We start from the raw sequence: 14,232 nt of genomic DNA, 5'->3' as shown, positions 1-14,232 counted from the left end.
TTCAGTACATAATAATAATAATAATAATAATAATAATAATAATAATAATATCCTTGTTACCAGGGCAATGGCAGAAGCATGGCTAGTTCAAGTCTGGCCTCTTGAAAAAGCCTTCAGGAAAGTTGGTCTGCAGATCACCCAATTCATTAAATTAATACTTTGTTGGCTGGAGTTAAAGTTTGAGTCAGGCAAAACAAAAGCCTGGGTTTCAGAATACATATACCCTGTCAAATTGCATTTATCAAGATAAGGGTTATTAGAATCTTTTTTTCTCTCTTGTGAATGAAATCGTAAGCTTGAAATGTCACTGAAGATTTATTAATCTGATACTCTTTCTGATAAGGGCAAAGAAATAGAAAGGGCAGTGAAAAAGAAATATTTCTTGTAGCCTGATAAGGACTACAAGAAATAGAAAATATGAATAAGGCAATTTATCAGTGGGCATTCTGTAACCAAAAGATTCAAGCCACACAAAGCGATAGTACAGTTACAGATCGATTTCAGAACACTGCCATCTACAACACTTGGTCAGAGTTTGAGAGCTGTGCAGAAAAATGTCTGCAATTTTCAAAAAATGATATAAAACCTGAATTTTTTGAACTGTAGGCTGGCGGAACACTTGTTCTAGAAAGAAGATGGAGGCCTAATGTGAAAACTGGTGTTGTGCTAGAGTATACAACGTGTGCAGGGAGAACCATCAGCAGGACCATGAGTGTTCTCAGCTGAGGTGACGGGGCCTGAACTATCCAGAAGAAATGTTGTTTAAACATTTTTCCCCGTTTCTTGTGCCTGCTATCTGTAGAATATGTCCACCGTGGGGAGGAGAAAGAGTGAAAAGAGGTTCACAAACATCTGGGGTCCAACAGACCATTGTTAAATCTTGTTTGTTATACTCCATGTGAAGCACAAGACAAATAAACACATTTCTCTACTCAACATGACAGAGCAAACCCTGCCTTGGCTCTGTGACCTCCCAGGACAGGCAGGAGTCAGCAGCAGTCAGTGAGTTAAACCTTCTGTAATCCAGAGAAGGGGGGGAGACAACAGGACTCAAAACCTGGCCGAAACCCAGGCTCATGCTCACTGTGCCAGCTCATCAGAACGTCTGCACTCGTACCAAGAAACCACAGCCATAGGAAAAAAACTTTTTCCTTCCAAAGGGCTTTCCTCAGAGTAGGGAGAAAACTCTTAGACAGAACCTGGCTGTGATACTTCCCCCCTGCTGCTGGACTTCTGCTTTCAGCCAGTCTCTTCTGACAGAACTAATTCCCTCTGGATGAGGTCACTCCAAGACAGGTTGTGCTTGCTTCCCTGGAAAAGACCTGGGGGAGTGAATGAGCTCACCAGGCTTTCAGACCTGCAGGGAGAGCTCACCAGAGAGCAAGCAGGGAAAAAGGCCATTTGTGCTGAGACTCCAGCCTTCAGTTTGATACAGCCTCGTTTGCAATTACTTTGTTGTTGAAACAGATTTATATATAAACACAGATACATCTGCCTATTCAATATATATTTGATTTCTCATGGTAACATTAATAACAATAGAGATGAAAATGATAATTCAGATCCCATGTAATACACGTGTGACTTTAAATGACTTTTTAGTTAACACAGTCTACTGATTTTTAACTCACAAAATAATGAACCATCAAGTAGTATTTCTTTTCTACTATTTTATAATTCTTCAGTATTTCCATTTGAAATATTTTCATTTAAAATTGAGATTCATTAACCAGAATTCAGTTTTCCTATGAGACTTTCTCAAACAGGAGTTACTTTTGAAGCAATTAAGGTGTTTGAAAGTACTGCCTGGTTAGAAAATGATTAGTTGTACCTTACCTCTTTCTCAGAAAGCCTTACATGGAAAATATGCCAGTTAAAAGAAGTATATCTTACATTTTTCTAAGAACATATCAGGAGCCAAACTATCTGCATGATTTCACTAACAGCTCAACTTACCAGTCTTCTCTGTCTTGTGTTTTAAACTTTCAGGTCCTGGCAGGCAGGGGCAGGGCCCTTCACATCGAGCTGTGATGGTTTTGCCAGAAGTACATGCATGGAACTCCATCTTGCACTAGATGCATTAAAAAAAGGCAAGATACTAATTAGGAAAAGATATAAAATAGAGGCTGTGGATTAAATGAGAAATTGTGTTATCAGTAATGGCATTTGATAGATTGCAAAACTTCAGTCTCTACTGCAAATACTTTTGTAAGATAACACTGACTATTCCTAGCCTTTGTTGTTTGCATTACCTACATTTTAGTTCTGACTTTCCTCCAAGAGCTTTGTGCCTGTGTAGTTGCCCTCTCTTCAGTGAGTGCCCCATGGGTATTTCCCCATTCTGTGCCCAGCAGCACCAGTGGCTGGACACTGGACTAATGTAGTAAAAAAACGAAGTGAAAGAAAACAGCACAGGGCAGCAGAAACACAAATGTTTTCTTTGGCTTGACAGCTAATTAACAAAATTCAGCTCCATTTTTTGTCTTCCTTCAAGCACTGCTTTTATCAGACCAGAATCCAAGGGCTTTTGATACACAGGGGAGTGTTGCCTATGGTGCCCAGGCTGGACATCCTCCCTGAAGGGATTGCCCCTTGACAAGGAAAAGGGGAATGCTGGGCTGAAAAACCCCTTTGATCTGAGTTTTATTGAGGATTAATTCCATGATTCATTTAAAAGCAAGCCAACATGTTTACACAGTGGGACAGACATGTTTTGACACAGCTGAAGGACATGGAGCCTGAGACCACGGTGTCACCATGGAGGATGCAGTGGGCAACTGGAGCTCACTGGGCAGCAGCCCCTGCTGAAACCTACAGCCTCATCCTCTGTAATTCTGGGACAGTGGGAGCCAAGAGAACAGAGCAGGATGTTGTTACAAGATAAAGAGCTCCTGCTTTGAAAGCACGGCAAATATCTTGGCTTTGCCTGAATTTCTTTTTGTTAAAAGGGCTCATCGTTGCCCACGCTTTAATCTAGCTGCAGGAGACCATTATGCGGTGCCGACATCCCACTCTGTTGACATTATCCCCCCCACCATCCTCAGCTTCAATGCATCAGGGTGATTCTGTGCTCTCTGTGATGTCCTGCCCTTCTCATTTAGAAAATGCACAGACAGCCCCACACCAATTCCTCGCAAGACTGAAGGGAATGTTTGTACTTATTTTTCAACTCTTTGCTCCATAAATTCCCTTTGCACAGAGCACAAAGGCAAGAGAGAGCACATCAGAGGGGAAGGAGAACAGGGGAAAGGACAACACCAAGTGCAGTCCTGAAGGCAATGACTTTCTGTAGCATATTCTGATAGTCAATGTGTTATTGAGAACACAGGCATGAATCTTCTTCCTGCAGCTGGAGTTGATAATTTAATCCCTTACAGAACATCAATTACTTACATATTTTATTATGCATAATAAATGTAAATTATGTATCTAAGCATTAGCAATTATACTTCAAATACCAGTCTTTAAGATGGCACCAACCTTTTTCAAGCCTGTTATTACGTGCAGTTAAGAAAGGAAGAACTTTACACTGAGAAACTGAGTGAAGTTTGCACTGAGTTTTTCCTCAGCTTTCCATATGATTGATAAAAATGAAAACCGAAAAGGTAAACGTAAACCAAAAGAACCAAACTGGTTAAAGGGTTGTATTATTTTAGCCCAGCCTGAAGATCACAATGCTGCAGTCACATGTGAGTAAGTTTACACCCATGATTAAGCACATTATATTCCCACCATGCTTGTTTGGGATGCTTGGTGTTGGGGGATGAAGATTAAAGAACTCCGTAATTTTAAATATTAGATTAGGATAATACTAATTACTTTTCAACACCTAATCACTGTATGTAACTCTTTATTCCTTCCCTAAAGGAAAACATGGAGATACCTTACTTTGCATGTGATGGTGTGCTTACTCACTATAATAACCTACACGAGTAGCTCAACTTTGGATTTAATGACTTTGCCTAAGCCTTGCTAAGTGATATTCAGAGGGAGAGTGGCCACAGAGGATGTCTTGTGGAGCAATAATGACTTTTTGGATTATTCTTTCACTGGATCTACAGCCTATAAGGAGCCTGCTGGCTTTCTCCAGACCATGGACAATAAAATGATACACAGTACTTGGAAAAACTCTCAGTCTTTCACCCCAAAGGGACATTATACATTTTGCACACATGAGTCACAAAGCTCCTTGCAGTGATTGTGCACAGGACTCAGTGGGAGCAGTTCCCACAGTTTGGGGCTGTTCTCTCTCATTTCAGGGGACTCATTTTGCCACTGATATGATTGGATATGCCTCAACTGTCTGCTGAGCTGTTCTAGTCGAGCTCCCTGGGTTGTGCAAGCTTTGTATTTTTCTGCAGCCTCCCTGGTGTGTGAACTGCATTTGTTTACTCTGAACCCCAAGGCCCACATAAACATCTCTAAACTATTTTACTGCAAATGGAAAAGCAGCTCTGTTATTTGTTGCTAAATGTATATGGAGATCAATAAAGTATATGAGGGGAGAAATGGTTGAACATATTCATGGAAAATTCATAAATTAATTTATTCAACTAAGATGTGGGAAATTACTGCAGAGTGTGTTTTGGTTAAAGTGTTCCCCTGAGAATCCACTACTCATATAATGATTCCCTCTTTATTGTCAGTGAATCTACAGCAATGTGTTTTGCATAAGCATTCACATTTGAGGGAGAAAGAAAATAGCTACATAAAATTTATTCCTTGCTATTTTATTCTTGTCTGTTAGTCTCCAGCCTCCAGTCCCTGCTAGAGGAGAATATAGATTTTTTTTTTTTAATGATATAATAAAACAGCGTATCTCTGCTTTTATTCTGGCTTTCAACTTCTGGCAGCCCGGTTTTGATCTAACCTGCAAGTAAGTAATCCTGTGAAATAAGTGACTGTGATCTTTTCTGCCAGGGTGTATATTTGACTGCTGAATGTTTCATGGACAGCTTGGTACAGCCCAGTGCATTAATGCCATGAAGAGCTTTGCCTCCTGACACAAACAACTCATGGATTTGCTTAAAATGAAGCCAGGTACAGCAGCACACCCAAGCCCTGACAGCACCTTTCCGTGGCAAAGCAGTGTGAGATGTAACTGCAGTGCCCCTGGGACACCCTGTGTGCCCAGCACTGCTCCTGTTCATGGGGCACAGAGAGCACAGACAGAGCACTCACAGTGTCCTGGGCAATCTCACAGCCTCCAAACAAACTCCAGGGAAGGAGAGAACCCTTAACCCTTCACCCAGGGAATCCTCAGGGGAGGCTCTCTGAGACCCCCGTTTGGTCTTAGTGCATCAAATCACAGAGCATCCTGAACTGGAAGGAACTCACAAGGATCATCAAAGACCAGCACCTGACTGATTCATGAGCCAAAAACCTATAACTGAAAATTTCTTGCAGTCACACTAATACAGGAGAAAGTGTTAGGTTCCAAACTTCTGTTGCTTCTAGCATTAATTTAATGTGAATTAAACAGGAGGGTATGTAGGAATTGGCAGACAATATACATGAGAAAGATAAACATGAAGTCTTGTTTGAGAAAGAGTGAACACTGAAACAGGAGGTTAAATTTTATAGTATACTAATTAAGCGTTAAACTCTTGAGATATTACATCACATTAATGGCAGTTTCTCTAAACTTGTTGATGAACAGTGCTCTTGCCTGGAGGACACTGCATTTTTAGCACCCTACAGCTTTTTACATTTTCACCAAGAGTGATTTCAGTTCAGTGCTTGTTTTATGCTGCATCTTTTGTTCACTCACAATATGTCTCTTCGAAACTACACATACAAATAACAAAAGCTCATTATTTTCTACCTTATCTTTTACCCAGTACCTGCCACAAGCAGAAGCTAAAATTTCCTAAAATTATAGCATATATATATATTCAGTCCAGAGTTTCTTGATATCAGTAGTGTTTCCTACCTATCTGTCTTAGCAGATAATTAGAATCCATTGGAATTCAGACACCCCTTTGAGAGGGGTTGTTTGTTTACAAGCTTTAGAGCAGTGCTTGCCATTGCTTCCTTAGCTGGGACTCTTATCACTATTTTCTTTATAAGACTCTGCTTCCAGTTTTCATCAGATGGAAAAAAAATACAGTATTTGGAACACACTCAGATCAAGTGTGGGGGTTTTTTTAAAACCTGTCACAGCAAAAAAAGGTTCAGTATTTTTTCTACAAATCCCAAAAGAAATGTCAGATGGTGCACCCCCATTGCATCCTGCTGAACACATACATTAAGTTTTAATGGGAATTCTCCGAACTTTTCAGGCTCTGTAAAACCTGGAATCCTGAAATAAGGATTGAGAGACAGCAGCCAACCACATGAATTTGTGCTCATTAAAAAAAAAACAGACACTAATGTGAAGTCTTGAGGTGAGTCTCAGACACTGGGCTGAGGGCAGGGCTGTGTGGTCCCTCAGCACTTGCCCTCCCTGCTGTGGGTTCTGCTGCCTTTTTACTGCTCTGCTAACAGACCCCCCTGTCCTGGGTGTCGGGAAGGAGAAGGGCTGCCCTGGGACACAGAGCCTCAGGTGGGCGCTGAAAACATGGCCAAGCTCTGTACCCAGGACTTCCCACTTGGACAGGCTTCCTGGTGGCATTAGTGTCTGCTCCATGGCCAGACCAACACTGTTGGGAGCTGATGCAGTTATCTCATTTCTTTGGGCACCCTTCTGCTCACAGAGTAAAGCTCCCCATGGCCAGGCCTCCTGCCCTGCACCTGCACTGCTCCAGGATGGGACTGGCTAGTGCTATTGCAATAAAAAATAAAAGGCAGGCTGGGGAAAAAATTATTATAATAAAAACCCACCATTTTTTTTTCCTTTTAAAATAGCTGCCAGGCAAGCACACAGCACTTAATCTTTGCAACAAAAGCTGTACAAAGATATCTTAAAATCCTGGAGCTCTAATTAGGAGCTATGTTCTCCTTATGAGAATACATAGTTGGTGTTGATATTAATGGGAGTTATGCATGCATACCAGTGGTGGAATAAACTCTAATTAACACAACCAATCTATTGTGTAAATACATACTAAAGCCTTTTTAAAATGTGTGCTAGCTCTAGCTTTGAAGCAGATGTTATAGCTGATGGGCTCAGAAATTCCCCTCTCAGCAAGGAGTGACACATGAAGGACCTTATTATATCTCAGGTAAACAACAAATATTTGAGAATGTCTCCCACTGCACACTTAGCTGACAGGCTGGTGGTTCATAATCTGCTAGAAAAAGACAACAGCTTCCAGGTGGAGGGTCAAGAAGAGAGAGACCTAGGTTCCAAGCCACTGATATTAAACGGGTTGAACAGATTTACGCAGCCAAATGCAGTAACGCTGAAAGGTCTCACACAGCAAAATTCCAAGGACCAGAAATTGGTCCTCACTGCACAGCCCTGCCCTCTGTAATCCTGCAGCTCTAATAAGGGAGAGCTGCAGGACTTTGCCCTCTGAGTAAAATTACCAGGGAACAGGAGAGCATGAGACCCCAGCAATCTTTAAATGTCATGATAAGTCAGGCAGTCATGTCAGCAACTGCATGTGCTCCAAGCACATGGCTCAGGTCATTACAATTAGAATTGCCAGGTTTAAGATTTTAAAATGTAACAATATTTTTGTTAAATTATTAAAAATTTTAGTTGCTTTTTTTGTTACATCCCAGCCATACACAATCAGAGTTACCTGTTTTTCACTACTACAGCATAAGTTTAAATCACAAAGTACCATCCTCAGAGCAAGAGGAAAGTCAGAAGGTTCATCTTCCAAGAAGAAACAATTGATTCTTGGGCTTCAGAAAAGAACAAGCTGAGTTGCAATTGGCAGCAATCATGCAATTCAGGATGGCATTAATTGCATATTTTGTGGCTCTGCATTATAATTAGAACTGTACACATCTCTCCAAAAATAGCCTTCAACTTCTCAGGAGGAGGAGAACAGAAGGAGCTTCCTTTCATCAGCTAAAGACAAAGAGTGATTTTAGAAAACCTAGAGCTTGATTGCTCCATAAAGGGTCAGCTCTGCTCCTAAGAAGAGTCCATGACTTAAGAAAGAAAGAAAGAAAGAAAGAAAGAAAGAAAGAAAGAAAGAAAGAAAGAAAGTTCATAAGGTAAATATTAAAGACTTCATTAAAAAAGAAAAAAACCCTGTTTTCCAACATGACTGATGGCTGAAGAGTTAGTAGGATGACTTCTTGAAGGCATGTTGAACCATCTCAGTGTGTGACTGGCAGGGCTGCAAACTAAGCAAATGATCCCGTAATCATGTGGCTGCAAACTGCCCTTACAGACAGAGCGGAATCAACTAATTTGGGGACTTCTGGACAGACCACTGAAGCACAAAATTCTGTTTTAATACAAAACACATTGCCCCAAGAAACAAGTGGCAATCAGCTCAATGTGAAGCAGGAAATTTAAAAAAACGCAGTTGATTGAATGAGCTAGATGATATGGTATTCAAGGTCACAATACTGGATGCGGATGTGAAGGACATTCAAGGGACCATTTATTAATGCAATGTGACAATGAAAACAAATTGTTCCCCCTTCTGTGAACAAGCAAGAAAATAGCTCCAGGCATCAAAATCTACTGCATCATAAAGAACTTGAACTTGTTTTTACAAGTAATGTAGATGCCAGTTCTGGAAACACCTGGGTCGAGGGGTGTGTGTGGGCATATCTCACTTAGTTTATCATCTTTAAGAAATTTGTCTCCTATTTTGAGAAGTACAGACCAAACAGACCTGGAACTTGACACAGAAGAATCAACTCATAAGTTGAAACATTTGTGCAATGCTGATTTCAACTTTTCCTTCAGTGGCTGATGAGACCACGATGAGTTAAATGGGAAATGAAGACAAAGCACTTCTGTCCCTTACATAAATAAAGACACCCATCCTCCCTTCTCACTGAGATTTAACACAAAGCACCAGTCTGGCTTAAATCTGCAAACCACCCTGCTCTCCTCCCATCCTGCTCCTTTTACATATCATCCGAAGGCTATGGCACTTTGATTTTGGTGACCATTTTTGAGTACCAAGGTCATGCTCCCACTCTGGGCTGTACCATGGTCCTTGGGCTCAAATGCAGGAGTTGAGGTGCTGAGGAGATGATGCACAGTCACCCAACCCCATATTCTATAACCTGTATTCAGTCACAAAAGCTTTTCCTGTTGGTAATTCTCTACTCTGATGTCTCCCTGCAGGATCTGCATGACAGGTCACTGATGACCATTTCCTAGTTGCACATGGGAGCTTTTGCTTTCCAGTACACTAGTCTGCTGTATCTCAAGACATGGACTTTAAAAATCACTTTCCTGCTGCATTTGGTTTCTTTCATTTCTAGATTTATATTGTATTGCTTTTGTCTCTATGAAATTATTCCCTATTCTAACTCCTCATAATCATGAACTGTGAGTTCATAGCTAATAGCACTGTTCAAAGTAGAACGAAGCTACAATTTTTTCCCCTTTAATAGACCAAAGCCATCTTAGATTAAAAGTAAAGAAAATCACAGAAAAACAATTGGAGATTTGGAGTGATCGATGCTGCTTGAAATGTACTTGCCATGTAATTGAGATGCATTCTCATTCTCATTCTGCAGCCATTTACTGATCACATGAGAACGATGATTTGTCATTTTTACTTGCTCCAAATTACTAAAGGCAATTTAATTTCTCTCATGGAGACAACACATCAGATAACGCGAACATAATCAAGAGGTAACGATCTGTGGCTCTCTGCACACACTGATGCTCCTGTAACCAGCTAAACAACCACCTGCATATGGCAGAGGGAAGGCAACACCAGACACTCAGATCCCCAAGCACAGGGTCTCCACCCAGTCAATCACATTATAAACACAGCAATTTAGCTATGCCAGGTGACTACAGCAATTTAGATTTCAGATGAGGCAATGCTCCATCTACACAGTCATTCCCATCCCCATCTGCCCATACCTGGACTAAAAGCAGCAGCTGGTGACCAGCATAAAGGGTAGGCATGCTCCCTGAAGACTCTTATGCAATTGGTATGATGGCAGTATCTTAGCATCTCAAAAATCTATCAACTCTGCCTGTCAATCAGTAATTGCAAAGTATTTAGTGCTATATTTGCAGTTACTTTTGGGATGTCTGATGCCCAACAGGATGTGACTGGGGATGGGACTCTGACCGCTTATGGCTGTACAGACTGAATATCAGGAAAAGCCCAGATAAGTCCTGATATAATATCAGGATAAGCTCAACCCTCTCCCTGATGTATCTAAGCTTACAAATCAAAGTCGAAGAAAAGTCGCTCCTACAGCTGCCTCCCCTCTTGAAATGTTGGTGAATTAGTCTTGAATTTGCTCTGTGCTGCCCATTTCTTCTCTAGCAGCCTTGCCACAAATATTGAGTAAGAGCTGGAGTGTAACAGCTTAGCCCATCCCTGTTCAAGGGCAGGTTGGATGTGGTTCTGGTCTAGTGACAGGGGTCCCCACCCATGGAAGGGTTAGAACAAGGTGCTCTTTAAATTCCCTCACAGCCCAAATCATTCTATCACTCTGTGGTCACAAAGTTTTCTGCTTCCCAGGGTCTGTGTTATAAAATTATTGGGGAGAAGGAGGAAGTACCTGGAAACATCTCATAATCCATGTGGACAAAGGTCTGGGGAGCTTCCAGGAAACACAGAGAACAAGGGTCAGACCAAGTGCTGTACTCTGGCCTTCAGAGCTCATATATCCTGCACCAGTAATGATTTCTTAGAACTCACTGCACTTTTTCAAGAAAATGGTGGCGGGAAAAGGATGGAGATACAGTAAAAGAGCACCCTGGCTTGTTTGACAACTTGGTGGTGCAGCAAACTCAGGAGTTCACTTGTGCTGCCAGTCATAGGCCAATCATACCATCAAGTCCAGAAGTCCCTAAGCAAAACTGGAAACATCAGGTTTTCCAGCATGCATGCTTGGTTTTCAAATGTGCCATCTTTTTCTAACCAAACTGTGTCTTTGCATGCGAGAGAGGAAAGCCAGTCTGAGTTTTTCTGTTCCCAAGCAGCTTCTTATTCCCTGATAATAGATTTCATGAAGCCAATCCTTTTCTCTGGAATAGTAATCCCATCTTATCCATTACATCTATTAGATGAGCTGGTTCACAGTAGGTCTGCACAGATTTCACTGACCACAATGTGGCCCCAGCAGTGTGCATTCCTTGTTACAGATGTATGAAATGTACAGATGTATGTAATGTACAGGTCTCAGAGAGAGTTTTTGTCTGTTGATTACAGACAGAGCAAATCTGAAGTGCAAGTACAAATATAAAATACTCAGCATCCTGCAGTACCCCTGCTTGGGTTGCTTTCAGACTAGCAGCAAGACTAAAGTCCTAAGAATGCCAGCCTGCATTTTAATTGACTTCTCAGAACTTCTATTTTGTAAAAAGCCAAACTGAATCTCCAATGCTAAGAAGCGCTGAAACAAAACATTTGACAGTTACTGGCAAAGAAGCTTTAGGAATGTTTTTTGGAGCATAGCAACCAAGGGAGAGTAAGCAGGCTTAAGCTTTGAAGTTAAAGCTTTCAGCAACGTTTCTGATTTCTAAAGAACACAATGGAAACAACAAGAAATTAAAAAAAAAAAATTGTGAAAACTAAACCCCAGGCCTAGTTCAATGCTCACTGAATGGACCTGCTGTGAAAGACACCCATACAAAGAAAGCAGAATTAGTCTGTTTGCTCAAAAATCAAGTAATCATAGCTAATCCTTTTGCAGTATTATCCTGTTTTGGCCTTTAATAAATCTGCTTTAAATTAAAGATGTACCCAAGCCAAGAAACACCTCCTTTGATGTTTCAAATGGCTCAAATGAGCTGTTTGCTAGGAAAAGCTCAAAATATGAATTCTGAAACTAAAAAAAATAAAAATCCTTCTCCCATACTAAGAGGCTGGCACCTCTCAGGAAGGTCAGAGACCATTTAAGACCACAACTTTGAAGCACCTCAGGCATTGGTCCCTCTTGAGCCCATGCATTAGGGGGGGAAATCCTGAAATACATGTCCCTTATAACCCAGTTAGCCAAAAGCAGATAATCCCCCTTTTTTACAGCCATTACATCATATCACTGGATTACTGGAATAAGGAATTTTGCAGGTTGACTGAATGCAGGCACAGAGCTCGGAACAAGCTTGCAACAAGCTTGGAACAAGGTAACTAAATTACTGCAAATGATATTTGTATTTAAGCTTGTATAATGAGCTGCAAGTTGGTGCAATAAACTCTAAGATGTTCTTGTTTCCTCTTTATGTCAAGAACACAACTTTCAGTCTTGAACTGTATCAGATGACTCACCATGTAAATAACAGTTTTCTCCTGTTTTGACCTTGACTGCAGAAAGAAGGATTTTAAAAATAAATGGTTTTACACACCAAATGTACAACAGGCAAGTGGAACTAACACCAGCAGCAATCAGGTTGTCCTTAGTGCAAGAGTGTCTGTAATTGACGGGTTTTTAAGTTCCGACCATCACATGCCAATTTGTTTGATTTGGCAGTCACAACTGTGATTCTAATCAAGTTAGAAAAGCAGACCTGTGATTACCATCATCAAGATTGGTAGCTTTCCCAAAAAGAACAAATACTGTATTTGCAATCCCCACTTACTGCTTCCTTCCTTTCAAAGGGCGTGTTCTTGCCCAAAAGCATTCATGGCACAGGGCAGGTCGCCAGCCACAGCAGCTCAAGGACACAGAGCTTCTCAAACCCTGGTGCTTCATGCTTTGATCAGCCCCTTCAGTGAAAATTGTTTCAGGGCAGCTTTAGGGGCAGGCATGGGAACTTCTGGGAACTTCCCAAAAGCCATATAAAAATGCAGGTTCTGGTGGTGTCAGGGTTAAGTGCAAGGAAGCCAAAGGTTTCCCTGTCCTGTGTCCCTTCTCAGTCCTCTGAATATCTGGTCTGGCTAAACAAGGGTAGTGATGGGAGAAAGCAGCAGCCATAAACCAGCACCCACTCTCACCAGGATGTGACCATGACACTGGCCTTCATTTGCACTTTTCCTTCTGCCATTCTCAGTGATGAGACCTTGATCCTATGCAGTCTCATACCGCAGATGAAGAAATTCTTTTCCCTTCCAAGCATGCAAGCTGAAAGATTCATCTCAAACATTTTTTGGCAAAATAATTCAACCAGTGGGACCCACTTTCTAGGTCTTCTGCATTATGAACAGACACAGAGTACTGGATGTTACCAAAGGAGGGAACTGCTCAACACATTTTTAATTTCATTCACTGCAGAATAAGTAAATACCACTGTTTAAGGCAAGCCAACTTACAATTTACCCTGGTTCTATGTAGTTTTCATCTATGTATTATTTTCCTTCTTGCTGCCTTCTGAATTCTCATTAACCTTTCTGTCAGAACTGAATTAAACATGTCCTGTTAATTCAACATATTTTTCAAGAAATCTGACATGGAGTTGACAAATGCTCATGTAAAAAAAAAAAAACCCCAAACAATCCTCTAGTTTAATGAAGTGCATAATAATGAACACAAAATTCTAGTTTACAACATGTTTTATTTCAGCTTTGCCACTCCAGTGAGTTCAAAAGTGAGACTGTCTGGATAGCTTTGGCATCTGTCCCTAAGGGAGGAGAAGAAAAGGTCATGGACTTTGAAGAAATCTGAAGACTTGAAGAACTTCCTCTAAAGCTGAATCATTTTGGTTATTCTAATATGATATTCTATGGCATACATATTTCCTAAGTAAAGCTCCTCCAATTAACATATTGCTCTTACTATAGTCCAGGGCAGTAAATTTCTCAAACACGTTTAAAACTTTCTGCACGTTTCTAATGAGAAAATGCAACCTTGATGCAATACAAGGTAAGGAATAAACATTTGTATTCAAACAGGTTTTGTGAGAGAAATATTGCATGTTCTGTAAACACCAGAAAAAACTTGTTAATCCTAAAAAAAATCCCAAAGAAGTTTAATTGACTAGAATGATTAATTGACTGATGTACTACATCTATCCTCCCAAATATTCTTTTGAAAAATATTCAATAAAAACAATTATGCAATAAAATTACCATTTATATGACTCCTTTCATCCACAAAGGCGTCAAAATCCTATGTATGGATAAAGGTATAAATACAAAGTATTGCTCAAGTGCAGCCAATCCTGCAGCAGAAAATATCAAATGCTCTGCACCAGCAGAAAACATAATGGGATGTTCGAAGGGAGTGATGCCATTTAAATCC

The 14,232-nt window shown here is 40.7% G+C and overlaps 1 protein-coding gene across 1 annotated transcript in view; it reads right to left on the bottom strand.

Moving 5' to 3' along the window:
* Positions 1–14,232, bottom strand: part of SPOCK1 (SPARC (osteonectin), cwcv and kazal like domains proteoglycan 1) — a 271,592-nt gene that overhangs the window by 56,941 nt on the left and 200,419 nt on the right. Inside the window, exon 6 of the mRNA XM_066197356.1 lies at positions 1,957–2,071. Within this exon, the coding sequence (XP_066053453.1) occupies positions 1,957–2,071 (115 nt within the window). The remainder of the gene's footprint in view (positions 1–1,956; positions 2,072–14,232) is intronic.

The sequence above is a fragment of the Chamaea fasciata genome, unplaced genomic scaffold, assembly GCF_029207755.1.
Source record: "Chamaea fasciata isolate MVZ Bird 193981 ecotype frontalis unplaced genomic scaffold, bChaFas1.0.hap1 SCAF_15, whole genome shotgun sequence".
Lineage (NCBI taxonomy): Eukaryota > Metazoa > Chordata > Aves > Passeriformes > Sylviidae > Chamaea > Chamaea fasciata.
The sequence above is the reverse complement of the archived record's forward strand: the minus strand, read 5'-3'. Positions and strand labels throughout refer to the sequence as shown.